This window comes from Rasamsonia byssochlamydoides (genome assembly GCF_041956645.1).
Source record: "Rasamsonia byssochlamydoides strain NRRL 3658 unplaced genomic scaffold VTN77scaffold_44, whole genome shotgun sequence".
Classification (NCBI taxonomy): Eukaryota; Fungi; Ascomycota; class Eurotiomycetes; order Eurotiales; family Trichocomaceae; genus Rasamsonia; species Rasamsonia byssochlamydoides.
This window is the reverse complement of record NW_027192427.1, coordinates 190,917-213,434: the sequence shown is the minus strand read 5'-3', so window position 1 is coordinate 213,434 and position 22,518 is coordinate 190,917. Positions and strand designations below refer to the sequence as shown.

General features: G+C 47.3%; 9 protein-coding genes across 9 annotated transcripts; 5 read left to right on the top strand and 4 right to left on the bottom strand.

Annotated features, from left to right (window-relative positions):
* Positions 1 to 352: 352 nt before the first annotated feature.
* VTN77DRAFT_5995 (uncharacterized protein) lies at positions 353 to 667 on the top strand (the record flags this gene model as incomplete). The annotated part of the gene is made up of 2 exons (XM_069422223.1): positions 353 to 386; positions 492 to 667. 2 exons carry the CDS (start codon positions 353 to 355, stop codon positions 665 to 667), a joined length of 210 nt encoding a protein of 69 aa, XP_069276556.1.
* A 2,958-nt stretch (positions 668 to 3,625) lies between these two features.
* Positions 3,626 to 7,086, bottom strand: VTN77DRAFT_5994 (uncharacterized protein; the record flags this gene model as incomplete). The annotated part of the gene is made up of 15 exons (XM_069422222.1): positions 3,626 to 3,804; positions 3,928 to 4,015; positions 4,067 to 4,150; positions 4,213 to 4,388; positions 4,454 to 4,607; positions 4,717 to 4,951; positions 5,030 to 5,100; positions 5,160 to 5,315; positions 5,369 to 5,493; positions 5,556 to 5,858; positions 5,923 to 6,293; positions 6,347 to 6,600; positions 6,657 to 6,693; positions 6,750 to 6,937; positions 7,012 to 7,086. The coding sequence occupies 15 exons, from the start codon at positions 7,084 to 7,086 to the stop codon at positions 3,626 to 3,628; spliced, it is 2,496 nt and encodes an 831-aa protein (XP_069276555.1).
* A 313-nt stretch (positions 7,087 to 7,399) lies between these two features.
* VTN77DRAFT_5993 (uncharacterized protein) lies at positions 7,400 to 8,478 on the bottom strand (the record flags this gene model as incomplete). The annotated part of the gene is made up of 6 exons (XM_069422221.1): positions 7,400 to 7,547; positions 7,599 to 7,716; positions 7,771 to 8,046; positions 8,093 to 8,233; positions 8,282 to 8,355; positions 8,411 to 8,478. 6 exons carry the CDS (start codon positions 8,476 to 8,478, stop codon positions 7,400 to 7,402), a joined length of 825 nt encoding a protein of 274 aa, XP_069276554.1.
* Positions 8,479 to 8,843: 365 nt separating this feature from the next.
* VTN77DRAFT_5992 (uncharacterized protein) lies at positions 8,844 to 9,882 on the bottom strand (the record flags this gene model as incomplete). Its single annotated transcript, XM_069422220.1, has 3 exons — positions 8,844 to 8,969; positions 9,028 to 9,317; positions 9,399 to 9,882. The coding sequence occupies 3 exons, from the start codon at positions 9,880 to 9,882 to the stop codon at positions 8,844 to 8,846; spliced, it is 900 nt and encodes a 299-aa protein (XP_069276553.1).
* Positions 9,883 to 10,660: 778 nt separating this feature from the next.
* Positions 10,661 to 11,822, top strand: VTN77DRAFT_5991 (uncharacterized protein; the record flags this gene model as incomplete). Its single annotated transcript, XM_069422219.1, has 5 exons — positions 10,661 to 10,675; positions 10,728 to 10,785; positions 10,847 to 10,977; positions 11,026 to 11,280; positions 11,340 to 11,822. 5 exons carry the CDS (start codon positions 10,661 to 10,663, stop codon positions 11,820 to 11,822), a joined length of 942 nt encoding a protein of 313 aa, XP_069276552.1.
* Positions 11,823 to 13,333: 1,511 nt separating this feature from the next.
* VTN77DRAFT_5990 (uncharacterized protein) lies at positions 13,334 to 14,367 on the top strand (the record flags this gene model as incomplete). The annotated part of the gene is made up of 4 exons (XM_069422218.1): positions 13,334 to 13,470; positions 13,521 to 13,591; positions 13,639 to 13,686; positions 13,748 to 14,367. The coding sequence occupies 4 exons, from the start codon at positions 13,334 to 13,336 to the stop codon at positions 14,365 to 14,367; spliced, it is 876 nt and encodes a 291-aa protein (XP_069276551.1).
* A 674-nt stretch (positions 14,368 to 15,041) lies between these two features.
* Positions 15,042 to 17,516, top strand: VTN77DRAFT_5989 (uncharacterized protein; the record flags this gene model as incomplete). Its single annotated transcript, XM_069422216.1, has 1 exon — positions 15,042 to 17,516. The coding sequence occupies one exon, from the start codon at positions 15,042 to 15,044 to the stop codon at positions 17,514 to 17,516; it is 2,475 nt and encodes an 824-aa protein (XP_069276550.1).
* An 80-nt stretch (positions 17,517 to 17,596) lies between these two features.
* On the top strand, positions 17,597 to 18,064 carry VTN77DRAFT_5988 (uncharacterized protein; the record flags this gene model as incomplete). Its single annotated transcript, XM_069422215.1, has 1 exon — positions 17,597 to 18,064. The coding sequence occupies one exon, from the start codon at positions 17,597 to 17,599 to the stop codon at positions 18,062 to 18,064; it is 468 nt and encodes a 155-aa protein (XP_069276549.1).
* A 2,317-nt stretch (positions 18,065 to 20,381) lies between these two features.
* On the bottom strand, positions 20,382 to 20,746 carry VTN77DRAFT_5987 (uncharacterized protein; the record flags this gene model as incomplete). Its single annotated transcript, XM_069422214.1, has 2 exons — positions 20,382 to 20,407; positions 20,500 to 20,746. The coding sequence occupies 2 exons, from the start codon at positions 20,744 to 20,746 to the stop codon at positions 20,382 to 20,384; spliced, it is 273 nt and encodes a 90-aa protein (XP_069276548.1).
* Positions 20,747 to 22,518: the final 1,772 nt, after the last annotated feature.

The following is a 22,518-nucleotide window of genomic DNA, read 5'->3' as shown; positions in this document are numbered from 1 at the left end:
TGAATTTATAAGATCAAGTTCTTAATTCTATCCATTTCTACCAGTTCTGTTGCATTATTATTATGCTGCTTATGTGAGCACTCATCCATCATCTATCTGCCTGTTATCCATCAATGGCAGGATGACCAACCCACCGAACTGCGCAGTAAGCATTCCATCCACTTCTTCCCAGCAGACGACTGTCTCACTCCTGACTGACTGACGACGACAACAGCAATCATGCCTCAACGCCGTCTACCAAAGCAATGGATGCGGCTCACTCGACATTGGCTGTCTCTGTCGATCAAGTATCTATATCCAGGACGTTTTTGTCTGTGTCAGCCAGAGCTGTAGTCCCAGCGATGTGGCAGCTATGGCGTCCTGGGCGCAAGCGGTTTGCAACCCAAGTATGCAGATGAAGTCGTTTTGGGGGAAAAAAAAGGAAATTGAAGAAGCTGGTAAATACAGGCAAGCAGCAAGCTGATTGATTGTTCGTTTGCAATGCAATACAGTTGGCGTTACGTTGACGTTCAGCACGTACTCGACTGTCGCGAATCTATCCTTCAGCACAGCAGCGAGCAATACTCTGCTGACTACGGCTGCATCAATAACAGCAGCAGCAGCAACAACAATTTCCACGTCGTCCCCAAGCAGTTCTCCTCCACCTCCAACTTCTGATCCAGCCTAAGCCTAAGTGCCAAATTGGCCATCGGCCTGGCTGTCCCCTTCGGCGTAATATTTGCGTCTATCCTCGCATTCCTCTTCTTCCGTCGTTACCGCGTCCGACTCCATGTTGCGTCACGGCGAGGGCAAGAATCCGCTCAGCAGCAACATACAAGCACCAGACCTGATTCAGTTGCTAATAGACCAATGTCGTCGCTGCCACTGCCGCTGTCACCGCCAGACGAAGCGCCTGAGCCGGAGGTTGGGCCGTAATATCATCAGGCACCGATGGCGGAATCTAGGATAGCCAGGATAGGGATAGGGATAGGGGCGACAGAGAGGGGGTTGAAACGTAGTGAGTTGCCGACGTAAGTGAGATATGAATAAGATTCAGTATATATATAAAGTAGTCTATTCACAGCAGTCAAGTTGCTATCCATTTACCATTTGGTATATATACAGTAAACCAAGGTAAACTAATAAAAGAAATGATGGCAATAGTCTCTGAATCAGGAGGTATTTCTGCAGAATAAAAGAGGATCAGTTGACATTAATCACCATGATAAATGATAATACATACTCCAATTAAAACTCAATCGCCTGGTAGCTTTCTTTTTTTTTCTCCCATTCTGTATATATATGCTGCTGTATTCTTTTATTGTTCTTTTCAAAAAAAAAAGTATCAACACAATCAGTTTGAATGAAACTAGTACATAGAGAATGAAGAAACAAGAAACCCTTTAAAGCAATACATAAACCATTTACAAGTTCTGTCTGGTACATGCGACCATAGGGTGTGGAAAACAGGGCTTCCCGTCCGCTCAGCCGTACTTAAGCCACACGCCGGCTGGTTAGTAGTTGGGTGGGTGACCACCAGCGAATCCCATCTGTTGCATGTCGTCCCCGTTTCGTTTTTATTTTTTAATATTACTTTATCTATCTATCTTTTCGCACATTCGAGATTGGAGGGCTTTCTGAACTGTGACTGTCAAGGGAAGGAAGGAGATGTTTCTATCCATACGGGACCATCAGGTTTTGAAAAACCGTTGATCAACAGGTATGTACCATGGCAAGCATGTGAAATAGTCATCCAACTGTTTTTTTTTTTGACAGTTTTTGGAAGGAAAACGATTGATTTTGAAGAAAGTTAGTTCGGTGGAGACGTTAGATTTGGGAGAAACATTACATCCGGGAAAATAACATCAGTTCTTAGGAAATAACATTTGTTTTTTTTTTCTTAGGCTACGCGCTCTATGGATCCATCACAGATTCATGCCATTTTCGTCTGTTGTCACTGTTTCTCATGTATATGCAGCATTACTCGCTTTCTCAGAGACCGGGTTGGGATCGTCAACCTGGTGTTCCCCCGTCAGATACTGCTTCTCGTTCTGAAACAACCTGGTTTATATCCTCTGCCTTTTGCTGAAGACTCTTCTTTTCTCCTCTTCCGAGATATTTGCTCCTACTTCACGTTATCTATTGTGCAGGAACGGGTGCATTAATCCTTGCAGCAGGCGTCAGGAGATTATTAATATTATTTAAACTCTTTGTCGAGTCCACTATGGTCTTGATATGCTTGTATGAGTATCCATCTGGCGTCATCTCTATATCGAAAGAAAAAAAAAAAGAAGTCTTTGCTTGACTATATATTCTACTTAGTAGCTTATTTTTTTTATCTATACTACATTGCTCCGCGAGGTTTTACCATTGGTCTATAATATTTCCTCTACCCATATAAGGTCTAGAGCCCAGATATTCAGAAGTAAAGACTTATCACCGACCTTCTTGAAGACGAAGCATCTTCATGGCGTGGGAAGTCGACGAGGAAGGCACTGTACGTTCTCTGTTTCCCTTCAAAGCTGGCTGACAGGTCCAGCAGATCTCGACTGGGTTTATCACTGGCTGCATTAGCTTTTTTGCTTGATAAGAACGCATATGTAAGCTCATCTGTCAAATCTTGAATTACTCTTTACTAACTGATTCTCCAATTTAGTCTATATATACCCCTCTAAAAAAAGAGATAATAAAAATATAGAACAGTAAATATGGATGAATTTAGAGGTTGCAACTACCAATGAATCCGTAGATATTAGTCTTAATATGAATTTTAGAAATAATAGGGAAGATTACTAGTATTAGGTATAGGTGGGAGATAGGAGTCTCATAATAAAGCTGATATCGTACTAGTCTCTACATATAACCGGATTTATAATAGATAGTAACTCGAAAAAAAAGCCTATATATAGATAAAACAAGAGGGAGAGAGAAGAATTACTATTTAAAGTTGTCCTGTAAGTAAATATGAAGTGGATAGCTATAGGTCTAAATCTATATATTAATAATTTATTAATATCGTACCAGCAAGTGCAGCGTGCTCCATATATATAATACTTTCGCCAGAGATTTGATTGATTCCGGACATACCTTTCCACAACCCGATGACCCGACAAAGGCCACCATTCGTCCCTTCTTTACCTAGTAGGGGGGGGGGGGGGGGGGTGGAAGGCGTTAGCATCCTACTGCTCCATTCTCTGCAGTCATCCGCACTGAGCTTACCTGAAAGGTGACCCCTTGTAGGATACTCTTATCGGAACGAGATGGATAGCTGAAATGGACATCTTCAAATCTGATGAGTACACCGTGAGGCAATTCAGTTGCCACACCGTTGCTTCGCCCGTGTACAGGCGTAAACCATTTGTGGAGCATCATTATTTCGTTGGCAGCAAGGCGCGCCTTCGTGAGACCTATGGACTGTTCAGTCGACGCTTCCTTATCCCTGACAGGGCGGACCCCTAGCCAGGCTGTGGCACATACTGGATGTGAATCCCAGGAGACTAGACGTCGCCTGGCCGCCAAAGACAACCGCGGCAAATATGGTAAAGTATTGACCTAGGGAATAGTCTCCGTGCGCGAGCAGTTGCGTACCTAATTACACCGAGAGAACTTAGAACCGCGTTTCCTCCAGAAGTTTGCACAGTTCAACTTACCAGAAAGCAAGGGCCATGCCACAAATCTCCAACGACTCAGCGAGCGCAAAGAAAAGCATGGCAATCAACATATGGCGATAGACATGCACGAGGGCGGTCTTCAATTGCGCCTTGTAGGAGTCATAGATGTACCGCTCCAAAGTCAAAGAGGCAAAGGTTCTTATAGCCCCAACGGCTTCATTCGAAAAGCAAGCACTTCCGAGTAAATCTCCATGACTTTGCGCTCGAAACGAGACTCAAGCCTCAATCTGATGCCGCCGGCCAGACAGATGGAAGGGAGGACTGCAAACACACCAACCAGGCCGAGCCTCCATCCTCGAACGAGGGCGAGAATCGAGCAGCTCAGCACATTCACTGCCATGATCAATATCAGGCCCAAGCTGGTGCTGATCCAGGTGAGATGGATAGGTAGATAGACGGGGTACCAATGAGCTGACCGTGTTGCGCGGATCGTCAAAGAAGGCCATCTCTTGAGAGACCATGTCTTTAAAGTACTGAGACCGGTATTCCCGGTTCAGATGCTGCAGCAAAGGCTCAGTTGGTGTGGTTTATATAATAAATAGAGAGTGTGCGCGAAACGAACCTGAGAGAGCACCGTGCCATTGAACCCCATCAACGAGTATATAACCAGTGTCGCAACACCCAGGACGAAGAGCCACAACGACCAGAAATCGGCCTTTTCCTGGCCCTGAGGGATGGGTAATAGAAAGACACTGACGAGCTGACCGAAGAGGATTGCCTTGACGGCTTGAACCAGTCCTATACGATAAAAAAAAATCAGCTCTGCAAAGGCTGTTTGTTCAATGCCCTGGTCAATCGCATACCTCCTGCGACACACGGGATGAATGTGGCCACCATCCACCGCCAATACTTCCTCTGCTGCTTGAAAACGAGGAAAATATTCCGAATCAACGAGCCAGGATTACCCTGCGTTTCCATGGCGGTTTGATCGCTAGGCGTATCCAAACCTACCCGCCTCTGGGGATCTCTTCCGACAGCAGACGAAGAAATCGAGACATTGGCGTGTGTAGCCGGGGATATCTCTCGGGTCGTTTTTCCCCTGTCGTCCCGTGCGAAGCTGGCGTACCAGCCATCCAGGCGCTCGAGCTCGTCCGCGTCCCTTGCTCGATGATCCCCCTTTAGCCATAACAATGATCTGATCGGCATTCAGGCTGGTCCTTGCTTTATGGGTGATGGAGATTATGGTTCGGTGGCTGGAGACGTCGTTCAATGCAGATTCCACCGCGGCTTCGCTTTTCGAGTCCAACGCGGCCGTCGCCTCGTCGAGGATGAGGATCTCCGGATCGAACACAATCGCCCTCCTGGATGTCAAAGACGCGGGGAACCGTCAATTGAGGTTTGTTAGGGCTGGACAGAAGTCAAGGAACTGCACTACTAACTCAATTGTGAGTCGCTGCCTTTGCCCTCCGGATAGTTTTGATGCCCGCTCGCCAATCTTCGTGTCGTATCCCTGCCATCTTGTCAGCCAGCGGAACGAGTAATAGTAATGGGTGATGCATGGCGGCCCACCTGAGGCAATTGGATAATGAAGTCATGTGCATGAGCGAGCCGACAAGCATCTATTACCAGCCTCCGTTTCTCTCCTTCAGGGAGAGATTGCTTATCGGTGCCCACGAGGCCGTGGGCGACGTCCTCATAGACGGTAGTGTTGAACAAAATCGCTTCCTAGAGATAGTTAAAAGGGCGCTCAGAATATATATATATATATATATACTTACTTGCTGTACCAATCCGATCCTTTTGCGCAACCAACCAAGGTGGATTTGCCTGATATCGATGCCGTCCATCAGAATTTGCCCTTGACTGGCATCGTACCATCTCTGCAGAAGTGCCACGATTGTGCCTAACAGGTCTATTATTAGTTTTCGTTTTTAATTCCAGGATGTTCGGCTTCATATATCTCACTCTTCCCGGACCCTGAGGCGCCAACAATGACCGTCTTCTTTCCACGGGGAATAATCAGCTTTTCAATCTCAAGGGCAGTCACTGAAGGTCTCGAAGAATATTGGAAGACGACATTCCGGAACTCGATTTGACCACATGCAGCCGGAATGATCGGGCTTCTTTTGTCGACATGTCGCTGATCGGCAGCGCCATCATCATGTTGGTCCGACAGGATGGCCGCGGCCGAGGCTGCCTTTCCCAGGCTGGGTAGCTGCATGGAGAACGAGGTGAGAGAGTTTCCGGCAATTGACGCAGAAGAAGACTCTGTTCGTGCTATCAGCTTTTTCTGTCCGAGAGCCGACAAAAGGCTCGCCTTGAAAGGCCTCACGTAATGATCTCCCAGGCCCAGGAACCTCTCCATTCCGATACAGGGTGAATCCGTACCAGAACGCCAACGCATATCCGCAGAAAGGGAAGAAGGAATCGAGCGAGTACTGCGCAGCGAGTATGGGTGCTTTCTTCATCCCCAGCACCCGCGCGGCATCCAGGAGAGAGTTGTATTTGCCTGTGAGGGCTGAATGTGCATTGAAAGCGTACACGTCGCGGATGGAGGAAAGGGCCTCCTCCGCAAAGCCGTTTGTGACCGTATACAATCTCATGATCTTCGACTCGAGTCTGGCATCTAGAATGACGGTGATTGCCACTGTCACGGCAGTCACAGGGATAATAACCCCCGTAACCAGTGTCAGCTTCCAGGTTCTAGAGAACCGTTAGCACTGGCACTGACAATATTGCAACATGATTCCTGCTACCTCGTCAATGAAATAATAAAGGCTGTGCCTGCAGTGGACAGAAACTGCGTAGCCATCCCAAGCTTTTCTCCACAGCCTTGCTCGATTGCTTGAACCAAGTCGATAGTAGTTCCCTTCGCGTGTGCGTGATCTTCCAGAGATGTATCGAAATAGGCGACATTTTTACCTAAGAGAGAGAGGACATGTCTCAACCGGATGTCATATGCCGTTCTCGAGGCGGAAATCGTGAGAAAGACCATGTACGCATAGGAAAGCTATGCTATTTATTATTTCCCCGTGTCTTTCAGCAGATAGGTAGTCAGGGACTCACCGCCAATTTTGCGATGCAAAGGTACACCATCTGAAGCCTGCACGAGCAAATTCAGGTCACACGAAACCTTCATCGGCTGACCTTCTTACATACGATTTATGACTTGTTTGCCATGTGAGCTGGTCCCCATCGATCTCCCGTCTGGCGAACTGGAGAAACAGGTTCGCCAACTGGCCCCAACTGAGCAGGACGAAGGGGAAGACTGCTCCGGCCCCGATGGCAGCGCAGATGCACACTATGCGGAGGAGGTTGTTCCACGGCGATGTGCCCCAGAGGAGATTCTGTCAGGCAAAATTGCCTCTCGTTAGCCGGAGTAGAGGGAGGCGAAAGTATCAAATCGGGGCTTTTTACTCACCAGATACGCGGCGAGCAACGAAGGGGGGCCCGCTGGTCCCTTGTTGCTCCCATTTTCCTCGATGTTTTCGACCATCGTGGTGTTTTCAAGTGACGCCGTCGATGATTGTGTTGAATTACTGTCTGGCAGTGTACAGAGTACATGCGTGTGGTGGATGGGGGGTTGTCGGGAACGCTCTGGGAGTCCGGGAGCCGGGGTCCGATTTCCCTCCAAATATAGCCTTGTTATAACAACAACTTGGATCAAAGGATTACTGTACAAAAAGTCTATCCTACCAAGGGTCTGACACGAGAGGAGGTTGGTTTCTAAGAGATGCAGAGATGCATGGACTGTACGATCCGCAAAGCTATTTATTTAGACTTGACCTCGATTTTCTTTGTAGACTTTTTCACGTCCTCCTCGCTTCGCTTTCCACCACGATGGGCGTTTGTAGAGCCGTCTTCCCCAATTGCGTGTGTTGACTAGTGCTTGCTAAATGCAGATAGTCCGCTAGGACCATATAATGATATACGCCTACGCTCGTAAGGACGTGCCACCTGCATCGCGTTAGTGTCCCCAACGCTATGTGATGGGCAACGCGAGCTCACCATCCGTGCAATTCAAATATCCACGCCCATGGAAGGCCGAGAGCCCGTCTGATGACTCTTAATTCCGGGCAGCAGTACACATCCACGACCCAGAAACAATATCCCGAGACAAAAGCAACTGTATCGGGTCAGTTCTGATCCGCTAGACTCGTATCAAACACCTTGTGCTTACCAAATCCCCATCTTGCCATTCGCCGTGTTTTCGCAACCATTGTCTTTTTCGTGACGGTCGTGATGAGGTAGGCGACGCGACGCCAAATCACGGCCACCATCGCCGCAAAAATCACCCAGTGAATGATCGGCTTCGAGAGGGTCATCTGCGCCCAGAACACCAAGGCAAGGCCCAGAGTCAACAGGATGGCCACGGACCAGCGACGGGACGGAGCGTTGAAGGTGGTGACTCGATGAAGGACAGCGGCCGCTCCGAGAAACATCGATATCTGGTCGGCTGCTGGATATTAGCTGTGGTGCTGTACAAGCGACGATGAACTGACCTGACTGTCCAGCTCGCTGCAGAGTCATATGAAATGCGGCAGACCCAATCCCCACGAACAGCAACGCCAGGTATTGGAGGTTGAAGTCGGCAAACGGGCGTCGATGCCAGTTATTCCACAGCCCACAGAGCCCGTAGTACCCTGGTCGAAACGTCAGTCCTCGTCTTCGGTGCGTTTGTCGCGTCTTACCGTATCCCACGTTGGTTAGGGTATTGATGAACTCGGCGACGTAAGCAGTGACGTGGTAGTCCTCTTCGCAAAAGCTGTTGTCATGGTCAGCAAAGTCACAGCAGCAGTGAAATCCAACAGAGCGAATACTTCGTTGTGGCTGTGGCAGGGCCCCAGGAGGGCGTCTTGCCCCCTTCTGAAGGGTGAAAAACAACCATCTTGGGGCTCTGGCGCTCCTCTCCGTCTCTGGTTCAGGTTGGCAGAAATTATCCCCAAGAAATGTTGTCTCGTCTCGGCCTTTCGGCTGCCGCGGCTAGACAGACAGGGATTAGGATTATGATTACATTGCGAGTGGAAAAGAATTCATCTCTGATCATATTTCTCGTCTAGTCAAATAGATCTACATTCTATTCTCAGGCTTTTTTTTTGGGATGATAAGCAGACAGTTTTCTTTCCTGGCCTGTACCGGCCGAGATCAATTGGATTCATTATCTAATCATGGACAGCATCCATTTATCTCTTTGGCAGCTTGATTCTCACAGGTAGAATCCGTCCGGTCTTTCTTCAAAAGGAGGCACACAATCTACTCCTGCTTGTTGGTCTCGGTTTGCTGGTCAATGAACGCCGTGTTGTCGCCCAATTTCCGCTTTCCATGGTATCCGCATCCTAGGACCTGTTCCCAGAAGGTGAAAAACAAAGCATAGTTGGTCTGTTAATCAGTCAGCTTCGATCAATAACCACTCCCCAGATGTAAGCTGGATGCGCACCTTCATTCCCCAGGCTTGGTGGTGGATGTTGTGATGGACGACGTCGGTGCTAGCGAGCCTTCCCCACCAGCTGACAATATTCCATGGGATGCAGTAGCCAGAATGGTCATCCACCCCCTTTAAGGTGCTAAAGGTGAAGAAGAACAGAGTCTCCTTGGGAGACAGTCCGACGACTCGGGCTCCCAGCACTGCGCCCAGGCTTTCAAACAGGAACGTCTCAACAAAGGTGTTGAGCGAGGCTCCATATGCGTTGGGCTGATAGAGCTGGTGATGATGGGCATGGATATTCCCTGGTCACATCAGTCAGACTGATCCTGAGAGGACAAGATAAATCAGACTGGGTCTTCGGAGATTCTAAATGCATAACCTACGGTAGAGCCAAGGGCTAGCATGAGCAGACCAATGCGCCCAGAAATACCAAGTATCCATCACGAGCATGCTTCCAAGGATCCGGACCGCATGGTACGCCACCTCCATGGCCCATGGCAGAGCCAGAACCAAGGCATTGGAGGAGTCGGCGGCATAATCCACTGCCCATTTCCTCCACCCGAAATAGGCTGCGGGAAAGGTGGAAGTAGGCGGATTATCGAACCGGGCAGTCAGCAGGCTCGCAGCTAGCTGGCAGGTCTGTTGCTCCAGGACATTCCACACCACTTCCCTGTTCGTCACCGCATTTCGTCGGCTGGTGGGAGGGAAGATGCGGTATTGGGGCAGCAGGTTGAAGGTGTCGACCACATGGAACAACAGCGAGAAGACCCAATATGCTACCGTCGGAACGACCGCTTGCAGATAGCGGTCGTTTGAGGAGAGCTCTCCCGCCTTGCTGGCAAGGGCACTCCACTGGTCGGCAAGCATATTGAGAATGGATGTATGGCACGGTTGGACACTGGCCTAGAAGGATATCGAGATGCGTTCCCTGTGAAGACGAGAATTTATCCCCATCTGACGATTCTTCCGATCCAGCATCGGGGGAGCGGCAGCCGTGTCTCCGGATCATCCGGGCCACGGCTGGAGGCTTGCGGATCGATCGTCAAGAAAACGAGCTAGCAAGGGACAGTTCTTGAAAATAGACATGGTTCATCCACCGTTCAGAAACTGGGAGGGTTCCCTCAGTATCTGATCTCGTGGGAGGCTCCTGGTACAGACATTCCGGCGTAGCCTGGGCTTCCATTGTCACCTTCACCGGCTGCAGACACCTTGCGTTCGTCCAGTGATCCATGGGTCTACAGTCATTCATTCCCAGCATCATTGGCTACAAGTCTGTTCAATGACATTCAGGTGGATTGTTGACGGCGTGGGCCGATCTTATTGGAACAAGATAGCTAGAAAGTCTCGATTCTCTGCGTATGGGCCAGGAGAACACAAGACAGAGTGAAACAAGATGCATTCTGGGGAAAGAAGCATGTAGCGACGGTCGAGGCATACTTTCAAAGATTTCTGTAGACCAGTCTAGTCTAGCGGCACCATCGATAGATCAGGGAATATATTTCCGGGGCCCGGAGACCGCTCCATCCGTTCAAAATAATCTTTAAATCGAAGCAATATCGCAGGGGGTGGTTGAAGAGCCCAGCTGCAGAATATCGAGCGCAAATCGTCCCGGCAAAGAATAGCCGCGGTAAAGGTATTATTTATTATGTTCGAAGGCAAAGTGAGAATATACAACGTCCGGGCTCCCAGCATGATATCTAACCAGGTTGTAGACAATCTTCGTTGCAAAAGGGTTGGGGAAAGAAATTGCCGTGATAGTTGCTGAAAGAGGTACGGAGAGACGGATCACGATCAATAAGGCGATCGTTTTCTGACGTGTTTTGTTGGCCAGGGGCGAACGTGATATTGCTTGCGAGATCCGAAATCAATCTCCACACTGCGAGTTTGGCGGTATCAGGAAGTCGGCGGTGTTCCAACCAGCTCGTGGAAACGATCCCCGTGGATCTGAAAGATCCTGCAGCCGTAAGTGAAGCCCTCCAGCAGAGACAATTCTGAATCATAGATTTGCAGGAGGACAAGGCGCTCTGGTCCTCCGGTCATATACCCGACGTGCTCTTCTGTGTGGCAGGTGGCGCGCAGAACGAGAATGGGTTTTTGGTGGACCTCACTGCGGAACAAGTGACATCCTGCATGGAGAATAACTATTATACTTCTGTTTTCATTGCCCAGAGCTGCCTCCGTCTTTGGCTGGAGACCAGACGAGCTGGTGGCCCGCGCCTTGTCTTTGTATCGTCCACCGCAGCCCTCGTGGGCGCGCCGGGATACGTTGCTTATATACTCCGGCCAAGGCAGCCGTGCGTGCCCTGGCTGACACCCTCAGACAGGAAGTCCTGATGTACGGTGGTCCGGAAGAATTCCAGATTCACTGTGCGCTTCCAGGGACCTTTATGTCGGAAACGTTCGTTGCAGGGTTGAAGACAAAGCCCGAGCTGACCAAAAGGATGGAAGGAGTGGATGATCGGCTGGAAAACCTCGTCAAGAAGATCCCGTCAAGCCGGACAATGGCGGAGGCTATCCTCAAGGGCCTCGAGAAGGGTTCCTTCATGATTACAACGGACCTCACGAGCAGAGCGCTGCTGAACAACATGCGGGGTCCCAGTCCGAGAGACAATGTCCTCTGGGATTCATTGCTTGGCTTCATTGCGCCTTGGATCTGGGTCATCTTCCGTGTATGGGCTGATAAGCTCGCCCGTGCGTACGGTCAGAGCAGGAGCACTGCTGAGACGTTCGCTAAACGGGAAGATGTTTCTACCATGAATGCAATTCTCGAGGAACACACGGTCGCTGAGGAAGCCTCCTCTGATTAGGTAGATTCACGATAACAACTGCCGATGAGCCCTAAGCTTAGGACAATTGGGACGTTAGATAGGAGGGCCATCAATTCATACTCAACTTTGCCATTGCATAATATTCTTACATATCTTCTTCAATAGAATTTTAAATATATAGGGGATTTATAAATGTTTTTCTTTAAAAGAAAAGAAAAGAAAAGAAAACAAAATAATATCACAAAATTGATCCATAATGAAAAGAAATAATTCTTATAATGATAATGGTTACAAGCAGACAACAGAATGAAGCGATAATAAGATATCATAATGGTTTAAGTACTATTTCTCTAACCAGATATACTAGTAAGTCTGCAGTGTTGAGAATCAAAAGAGCCAGTTTCACGATCTGTATGACTTCTATCCCTCAAAGGAGCCCTATGGCTGGCTTTTAAATGAGATATTAGAAGAGTAACCATATGAAATTTAGCTGAACCCAACTTAGTAATAAGATGACTTTAGGTATTAATTAGTAAGTACTACTTGTATAAAGTCTTAACATAAGCACTACCACTATAGTCTCCTTCCAAATTTTATCTGAGCTCTACCTTGAAGTTGACTGGTGGTATTCCTCCTTTAAAATTCCCATTTCTTCTTTATAATTAGTTCTTACTAGTAATATTAGTCACTTAGTAGACTGTAATAACTGTTAGGATTTCTTAAAAGGCAGACCAAATGGTTTAAAATGGTAGTTCTTGGAGGAAAATTACCGGATTAGGAAACAGGAAAGGCTTCAATCATTAGTCTTTACTACTCTTAAGGAAAATCTCTGTTCATGGGCTTAAGCCACTACTCATAGGCTTTTGTAAGGTTAGGTTGGGAGCGCGAAGTTTTTTGCTAGGTTCCGTTGCATAATATATATTCTCATGCACCGTTTGCTTCAACAGATTTTTTTTTTCCAAAAAAAAAGGAGATAATAAACGTAAAAAAAAAGGCAGAATAAAATCACAACATTGATCCTTAATAAAGGAATAATATTCATAATGATTATAATTAGCAGCAAGCAATAGAATAAAATATAAAAAAAAAATATACAAAAGATGCAAAAGATCTTAATCTTATAGGGGAGTATTTTATCAAAACTGGTATATATGAAAATGAATTTAGGTATACTTTAATTGCCCTTTCTTCAGGAGTACACCATGTGCTATAAGTCTGTTTTTCAACAGTATAACAATAACGAAATCAATCAGCTATATTTTAGCATGGCTTAGCCCATTAGAGAGCTTCTTACTAAGTATCTGTCTTAGTAGGAGAGTAAATATATATTGGCCATAGTTGATAAACATGGCCATTATTAGGCATTGAGTCAGGTGGGGACTATGGATAAGGATGACGTCATTGGTGCTTGCGGGGTGACCGGATCGCGACTCCTAAGTCCTCCATCTGGACAGGAAACCAATTGAGAGGTAAAGTCACTCCTATCTGCCTCAGCGAGTTCATTCCTTTACAGGTCACTTCTTATTAATCGTCCTTCCTCCTCTTCACATATGCGGTTTCAACACCTTCTCATCACTCCTCTCCGAAGGCCATCTGTAAAGCCATACCATCGAAACGCGTTCAGACCCGCGTTCAGACCCATCCATTGCTCTTCCACCATGTCGAATATCAGCCAGGCTTGCTGCACGTGAGTCAACCGCAGGAACAAGTCGGACAACATGCTAACGTTTCATCTAGCATCCCCCCAGTGGTGTCCAAGGGCTACACTCCCAAGGGCGAATATAAGACCATTGGTGGTTTGAAGACATGTGAGTACCTTCAGATAGCTTACAATATGAATTGCTGACGAAAACAGATGTCACCGGTCCAGAGTCTGCCACTGAGGCTATCCTGATCATTTATGGTGGGTGACTGTCTCCTAAGTACCGCCAGAACCACTTTCATCTAATGGATTACTTTCGCAGACATCTTCGGTTTCTGGCCACAGACCATCCAGGGTGCCGACATTCTGGCAACCGCGGATGCTCTGCGGAAGTATCGCGTGTTCATGCCCGACTTCTTCGAGGGCAGCCCCGCCGATGTCGCGTGGTACCCGCCCCAGACGGAGGAGCACAAGCAGAAACTGAGCAACTTCTTCCAAACCAGAGCGCAGCCGCCCCTCACGCTGTCCAAGATTCCTGGCATCGTGGCAGATGCGGACAGGCAGGCTCCCGGCGGCGGCGGCGGCGGCTTCAAGAAATGGGGCATCGTGGGCTACTGCTGGGGCGGTAAAATCGCCAACCTGACGGTGGCCAAGGACAACCGCACCTTCAAGGCTGCGGCGCAGTGTCACCCGGCCATGTTGGACCCGAACGACGCGAAGAACGTCACGGTTCCGATCGTGGTGCTGGCGTCCAAGGACGAGAAACCGGACGATGTGAAGGCGTACAAGGAGAACCTGACAGTTCCCAACCATGTGGAAACATTCCCAACCCAGATCCACGGATGGATGGCTGCCCGAGCCAACCTTGATGACCCGGAAGTCCGCAAGGAATACGAACGCGGCTACAAGACCGTTCTCGGTTTTTTCCACCAACACCTGTAGGAGTTGGTATGGAAGTAGTAATCTAGTAGTCAGTAATCCAGTAATCATCTAGCTCAACAATCTGAGATGCCTCTATTAGTCGATTTCTAATTATCAATGACAAACATCCATTAACATATGTTCCTTTCCTATATCTGCATGGAAACTCTGCATAACTAACAATTAATTGTTGCTGATACTGATTAATGCATCGGATAATAAATCCTTAATCCCGCCAAGCCGCCCGATGTTTCCATTCGGCCCGTTCCCAGGGTGGCAACTTTCCCCTCCGTGCCGCATTCCGAACTGTGATGAACATATAAAGAGCCAACAGGATACCTGCGAACGAGCATTCTGGTTCCTGTGCAGATCAATTGCCTATCTACATATATCTTGTTCGCATTACTTCCTGAAGCAGATCTGCTGATTTCTCGTTGATTGATAGCCAATTGCTACATTTCCATCGAAACTGCAACACTGGTCTGCGTATTATTTCTCTCCCTTTCTGATCTCTCGACTGATTTCATGTGAAGGTCATCATGCGCACTGCTAAATTCATCGCGAGCGACAATTGCAAGCAGACCATGCGTTCGAGCTAGTCAGCAAGGTTGCCGCGAATACATCGGTTGTCATCCCAGCACAGTCCATATCAATTTATTTTTAATTGTCATTTATTCGACAAACAAGGAGAAACAATGTCAGAGGCAGCTACAATTCAACTGCGGGTGTCGAGACATCAGGAGAATCAAGAACATCGTGATGTTGCAGAACCACTCTCGCCAGTACGATACTCACATACCGAGCCGAAACAGCCTACAAACGTCCAGGATGCACTGGAATGCGCTCTGGAGTCGATAAACAAGAAACACAGTGATACTGATGACAAAACCTCAAAAGATGAGCACCAGCAAAAGCCTACGGTTCTGACCAAGGAGGATGTAAAATACTTGTTCTCAGGAGCACCGCACTTCATGCTCGAAAAGGGCAGACACAACCTCTGGTATCCGCAAGTCATTTTCCCCTGGGATTTTAACGTACCCAGCATCCAGGATCTTTGGGATAGGCAGCCACTGCGCCACGAGTCGTTCACCTTGTCGACACTGCATGCACATCTCCCTGTTCCTGATAATTTGGCAGTGGGGGGCGCTTCCAAGTCACAACCGACAGACCACGGGGCAAGGCGGTCGACTTTTGATATCGGCGTGTTTGAGGTCCCGAACATGTTGTCCCTCAACGGAAAAGAGCCTGGCTGTGTCGGTTTCCGCCACTTCCTTGAGCTCCCCGTGGCAGACTCGGTGCGAAATAAGCCACCTGTGCCGAAGCCAGAGGTTGATCGTTCAAAGCTTGCACAACTGCCGGTCTCAGAGGCATTCGATATCCTCCAGCATTTTCGTGATCCTTATTCTGCGTGCAATCAGGACACGGTGCTTGACCGGCATAAGTTGATCTGTGAAGGCCCCCCGGCATGGAAGCGTATTGGTGTACGCGAGGTTCATATCAAAACCATCGTCGAGAGGTTAGAGGAGCTGGGAAAGTTCCGGGCCGATATCTTGCAAGCAGGCAAGACCACAACGATTCTTGACAAGGAGTCCCCAGATACCTTATACAGAAACCTCTATACGAAGTTTCTCTACCCGCCTACAAAGGTCTCGGGCCATCGTGATCCTCGAAGTCTCAAAGCTCAGATCGAGACATTGACCAAGGTGCTTGCCGTGAAGGGCGCATGGGTTGACTTTAGCCTGGTCGAGTGGCGCTTGCGGGTTGGCCAGATACTGTGGGAAATGCCCCCTCACGCGGATGGGGATTGCATCGATCCGAAGGATGCCGACGACAGGAAGCTCATGCTGCTGCTAGAGCAAGGAGAAGAAAGAAAATGGCTGTTGCTGCAACTTCTCCTTGCTGCAGAGCTGCTCGCCCGGCTGGACGCTGTTGTTCGAGTAGGAATCTTGCGACATTCAAAAGATATGATTATTACAGCGCAGGAGGTGCAGCATCTTGACAAGCTGCGATATGGCAAAGTCAACTGGGACCTCATTTTTGTGCAGCGGTTCTTCGACAATCTGACCGTCAAATACTGCTCGCCGTCGTCGATCCCTCCACAATCACCATCCGGTGGTCAAGCTAGAGTCCAGTCAAAATCACCCACCTCAGACGCGAAAGCCAGTATAACACAGAGCTTGCGTTCCAGAATCGAAAGTTTCAGGCACCAGCACCACACAACTACAGCCTCCACTGGATGTGCGTGGGACTGTATCATCGCCCCACGTCGTGCGGAACAACAGCTTCAAGGCTTGCTTGTCTTTGCAGACGCCATTGGTTGGCCAGATCGTGACAGACTGGAGAAGACGATTAGATCGAAGCTGGATGCGGCGAGAGCCGTGCTCAGCTCACCAATCCACAATGAGCGCCCGCTGATCCTGGGGAAGAAAGAGATGTACCGCAAGAGCCCATCTCGTCAGCTAGTGGTGCTGCATACCAGCCATAAAAACATCGGCTCTGTTCATGCTGGTCTTCCCGCTGATCAGCCTGATCTTGGTGGCTGGATGTCTCGATCCTGGCTGACAGGCTTGGTGCTCCCTGGAGAGGCCATCAGTCACTTCCTCATGGCAACCATTCTTGAGAACGACCAAAAGGCCATGGCAAAGCTGGGACCAGTGGCCAATCTGCATGGCGGATTTCAATACGACGGCCGAAGCTGGTGGAGTGTGAAGTGTATTGTGGCAAGAGTTTTATCTGCTCTCGATGGTACTGCGGCATGCATGGGTTGGGCCAGGATCGACGTGATCCCTCGTGATGTGAAGACAGGGCAGGCTCTGGAGAACACCTGGTTTGAGGTCGATGTAAAGAGTGTTCATCCTTCCAAGACGAAGCCACGAATCCACCAGGGGAGCAAACTCGTAGCGGAGTCGAATCCGCTGGGGATAGGGGAAGTGTCTAGTAACACATTCTCGATTCCTGTGGACGTCCCATCCACAGATAAGGAGGTGGTGAAAATTGCATTTCGTGAGCTGACACTCTCTACAATCGACACTGCGGACCCTGAGCATCCACCTGTCAAAGGCATCCTGCCCGTCAAGCATTCGTCTCGTTCGACCTTACTACGAGTGTCACCTCCGCGGGTGCTACAGAAGAGCCTTCCTCGGAAATTACCACAATTACTTTCCCATTGACTTACGACGTGCACTTTATTTCCTCGCACACTTGCCGTCCACCGCGCGGATACGTGACGCACCACTCTGGCCCTTTCTCGATGCAGGAGACATCCAACCAACTGAACGAGGGCCGGCAGCAGCATAATCAGCAGCATCACCACCATCATAACCATCCACATCTCCCAGGCCATCCCCTTCATACTTCATACGCTTACAAATATGTCCCATTGACGTCTCTCCGTCCTGACACGCCAGCACCGTCTTCATCGTCATCTGACTCTGAGCACGAGCACGAGCACAAGCATGAAAAAGAACGCCATAAGTCCTCTACAGACAAAGCTAACGACAACAATCAAAATCACCATGACACCCGCACTGCTGATACCAAAGAACCAATCTGGATCCTCGACGCCCGCGGCAGTCACGACAAAGAGGACTTCGCGCGGGCATGGTGCGCTGCAGCCGGGACGAGCGCCGTCATCGGCCGAGTTGGACGGACCTGTCTGGCATGCTGTGTCAGGGAGGCGCGAGCGATAGATGTTGGCGTCGTTATTCGCGTTGGTTAAGTTGGTTGAAGTAGAAAGAGAAAGGACAGATATGTTTGATACATATCATGATACCAGATAATACCCTAACTAAATATTCCGGGGAATAACTTCTCCGCTCTTTCTTTCTTTTTTCTTTTTTCCTTCTTGATTTCGTTGCTTGTTTCCCGACATAATACCCCTATACCCATACCCCTACCTCGTCAATGATAATCACGACAATAATCATTACAGCAATCATGATAGTACTAATAATATTATTCATATTAATATCATTAGATATGCACAAGAAATCAAATACTATCTATCTATCTATCTATCCATCCGTCTCCTCAAATCCGTATTGTTTTTGTCCAAACCCGCTTTTTGCAATGCCAAGATTTAATAATAATAATCATAACTTACAGGTCCTTCCCAGGTTTCGCTTCGCTCGACTGGCTCGAACTTCGGAGAGGATATATATATATAATATAATACCTGTTCTATGCCTGGGCCAGGACTCTTGGCCTCCCTCCTAGGCCTACCTCATACCTACTGTGTACTCCGTAAGTATGTACTGTACAGTAGTTTTGATTACCTACTTTCCAGGTGTGGCTCCGTACTTATAATATTCCTTATGATAATTACGTCACCATATTCATTGTATTAGGTACGTATAGGCTGACCGCTGGGATGGGATATTCCTGATGGGAAACGGGATGGGATCCCATCCCATCAAAATTGGGACGAAAATTTAGAGAATTATGGGAATGGGATTTTCCTATCCTATGCCAAGACTAGGAAGGAATTAATATGGGAAGCTAGGTCTGATGATGGGAATTTCCAGCCCCTTCTTCAGGTCCTATAATACAAAATCGGCCAGGAATCAAGAGAGATAAAAGCCGAATTACCCTCGTTTATTATATAAATTTTACAGGCACAGATTAGCTTCCTTTATAGCTAATCGGGACATCACAGTGGCCTCGTTTGATTCGTCATTTAAATATTGAAGCCCTTAGAGGATGCTAGAGATCTAATAAGAAAGCATAGATGACTAGGAGCCTTATAAAGGGATGGCTTCAAAAATTCTATTCCTATATTGGGAATCATTGGTCCTTCTTCTTATAGATAACTTCTTAAGTCATCTACAAGGCGTAGAGCTTGCGCCTCCTCCAGAGAATATATGAATACAATAGCTTCCAGCAAATTCAATAAGCATCTATCAACCTCTCAACCAAGGGATTATCCAGAATTTAGAGTTTCATCACTAGAAACAATAGCTTCAATATATTATAGATGGATTTGAGCAATCTGCAGACCCATTCTCTATAGTTACTCTTCATCATACGGTTTATTGGGCTATACGTGCTTTGCTATATAAAGTTACAAATACAACAATTTATAACTGCTTCCGAAAGAGCACTATAATTCAGCCTTAAATCCAACATCTCCCAATGGAACCAGCTCCTGATCTTGAGCCACTTTATAACAAGATCTCCCAGACTGGCCGCATCTAGAATATGATGAGTCTGCATAACTTCTTAAATCCAGATGATGAGAATCTCATCAATCTTGAAGACGAGGATATCCCCACGTTGGGCAGGGAGATATGGGTACTAGCGAAGTTCAGGAAGACGAGGTTAAGGAAGGAATAATTTCAATCCCGATTCCTACTACGGAGCAAGCTTTACAGGCTTTGCAAGTATTACTTGATTATAAAGAGCATCAGAGCGATACAGATCAGGGAGATATACGGGTTCTCGAGCAATGGAGGCATCAATTGGCATGGAAACAATCAAATTCGCTAAATCAGGCTTCATTGGATAGGTTGGCTTACCTAAAAAGGAAATCCCCTTATAGCGATAACCTCCTTATAGCGATATTTGAGAATGGCACGGATTATATCGTTATAGCGAGGCCGGACTGTATATACCTAGGTACCTAAGTAGGTTGTAGCTGAAATTAGCTCAACGGGTGTACGGAATAGATCCACAGGTAATTACCTAGTGTATGTACAACATAGTCGTCTTATTATGGCATTTCGAAGAAGTAACTGTATGCCTATTCTCCTCGCATTCCTTCGTTTTATGCAAGAAAGAGAATACCTACAGAAGTTCCTTACGGTATACTTGGACCAACTATCTTATGCACTCGTTTTGTTATTGCGAATACCTTGCATGGTCAAAGAGCTTCATGGGTCGCTTGTGATATTGAGGATCTCGATTGTCTAGCTGGATGGAAGTACTGATATCGCTATTGCCATTAGCACGTGGGATGCTGAAGGTCGAGTTCGGGTCGAACAGGTTGAGTAGATCAGAGCAGCAGTTAGATAGAGAATAATGACAACTACCGTCTACATTTATATATCAGCCTGGATGGCTGGGCCTATGAAGTGACGTGAAAATCTCAAAATAACATCTCCAGGACCTCACTAATTTCTAGCTCTAGCCTGTTGAGTTCACTCTCTGCCAGCTCACTTTGGTTGGTGGGCCTCGTCGTCCCCAATGGTCGAGTCTCCAGGATGTCTGTGCCTGAGTCTCTGCATGTTTCTCCGCCCAGCCCTTTCAGTCTGTTCTCCTCGGCAGCAAGCTGCTGCAGTAATTTGGCTTGCACTTCGAACGCCCCTATCTGGCTTTGGAGCTCACGTAAGAAAGCCAGGTGGTCCTTGGATATCCGATCGCCGAGTTGAACGTCCGGTAAGCCCGCCGAACGCAGCATATCCATCTCGTATTTTCGACTCCGCGATGGAGCTATCGTTCACCAACATCTGTCACCTCTTGTCCGGGAATATGGATAAGGATTAAGATGTAATGCCTAAAACAATGCCAAAATTGTATAGGCTCAACTGGTCAGAGATCGTGCGGTTGGTGAAGTGATCCGACCGATATCTCCCATAATGCAACTACTTAAAAGCACAGCATGTCTATAAACTCGGTGTTCGTTTATGGAACCCTCTTGTACTGGTTGCTGCCAGTAATTTGATATCATCTATCTATATATATTGATTCAACCTAGCTATCCTATACGAGCTCAGCGCCGATAGATAGACAGAGATGTCCCTTTACCTAGGCTTTGAATTTTTGATGCAGCACAAGGATAGCTAAAGGCCTCTTCGCCAAGCAGGAAATGATACTTATCCTTATGTGGAAGGCATGGATATGGGCCATATGATAGCCCTTAGCTAACAAGGTAATGCAACCTAGCGACTGGACCTCAAATTACAAACTGCTCGTTCTAGCTGGCAGTATATACAAAAAAAATATATGTAGTACATAGGTTTGAAAAAGAGTAGGCAAGGTAACTAACCCTACCTTAGGGTTAGGTAGTTAATCAGGGACCCAGAAAGCCCATTCAGGAGCTTGCCCTAATTATTACAAGCGTGGGTTAACAACAGGGGCTGGTTAATAGGTTTCCAGTATGGGGTTTTTTTTTTGTTTTGCTTTTACAAGTCTATACTAGAAGTTGGTTGTCAAGTTGTATGCTGCTTGTTAATGTACTGTATGTATGTATCATATGCATAAAAGAAAAGAAAAGTGCAATGCCGTTCCACTTTTCTGTTTTATCTAGCGCTGCTCTTATAGATATTTAACTGTGTTAATAAACAAACATATCAACCATTCCTCTCTTATTGGAGTTTTGGTTAGTCTACACTTGCAAAGTCTTATCCTCTATGCTGTGACAGAGGCCGCTTCTCCATTGTGAACAAGATTCACGTTGTATAGCTCTCCATGTGTCATTTCCCTCATATAGCAAAAGCTTGAATCTGTTTTTTTTTAACAGCTACCGCCAATGTCAGCAATCGGATAGCTGCTTGGAAAAGGAGTATCAATGCAGGTGACAGAACCGCCATTGACATTTATGACAACTTGACCAGAGCAATCTGCGTTTTGTGTATGCGCATGATTTGAATTGCCCACCACCACGGTAAGAGTATCGGTTGCAGCTGCTTGCTGAAATGGGCGAACAGGCCTCAATTTGAGAAACTCCCCTTCCACTGGTGGCTCCTGTACTGTGACATGCCTGACCTGGAGGTCAGAAATAGACCCTATGGATAGCTACAACCTGATAAAAAATAATAATAATAATGTGCCATCAAAACGGTGATGATTCCCTTATAGCTTTTTCTGTAAATGAAATCAAAAGCATGGTTAATAGAAGAGCCAGGACATATTGGTGAGAGATCCTGTGATGTAAATCTGGGAGTCTGCTAACTTTCAAAAAGTCTCATCTTGACCTCCAGCTGTTTTCTAATTATATCAGAGTCCGACAATGACGGAGTTGGGCTATGTGTAGAGAAATAATAAGATTAGCCAAGACTTGATGAAATGGTTTAAGTCATTGCAGCTGGGTGCAGTCGGACACAGGGACTGCAGTCAAAGAAAACAGGGCAAGTATAAGTAATCCATGCATTGGCTTTGACAAGTTGCCCTTTTTTTTTGGAATTTTATCCTTCATGTGAAATCATATTTTGGCCTTAGTGCGTGCATACTTTTTTG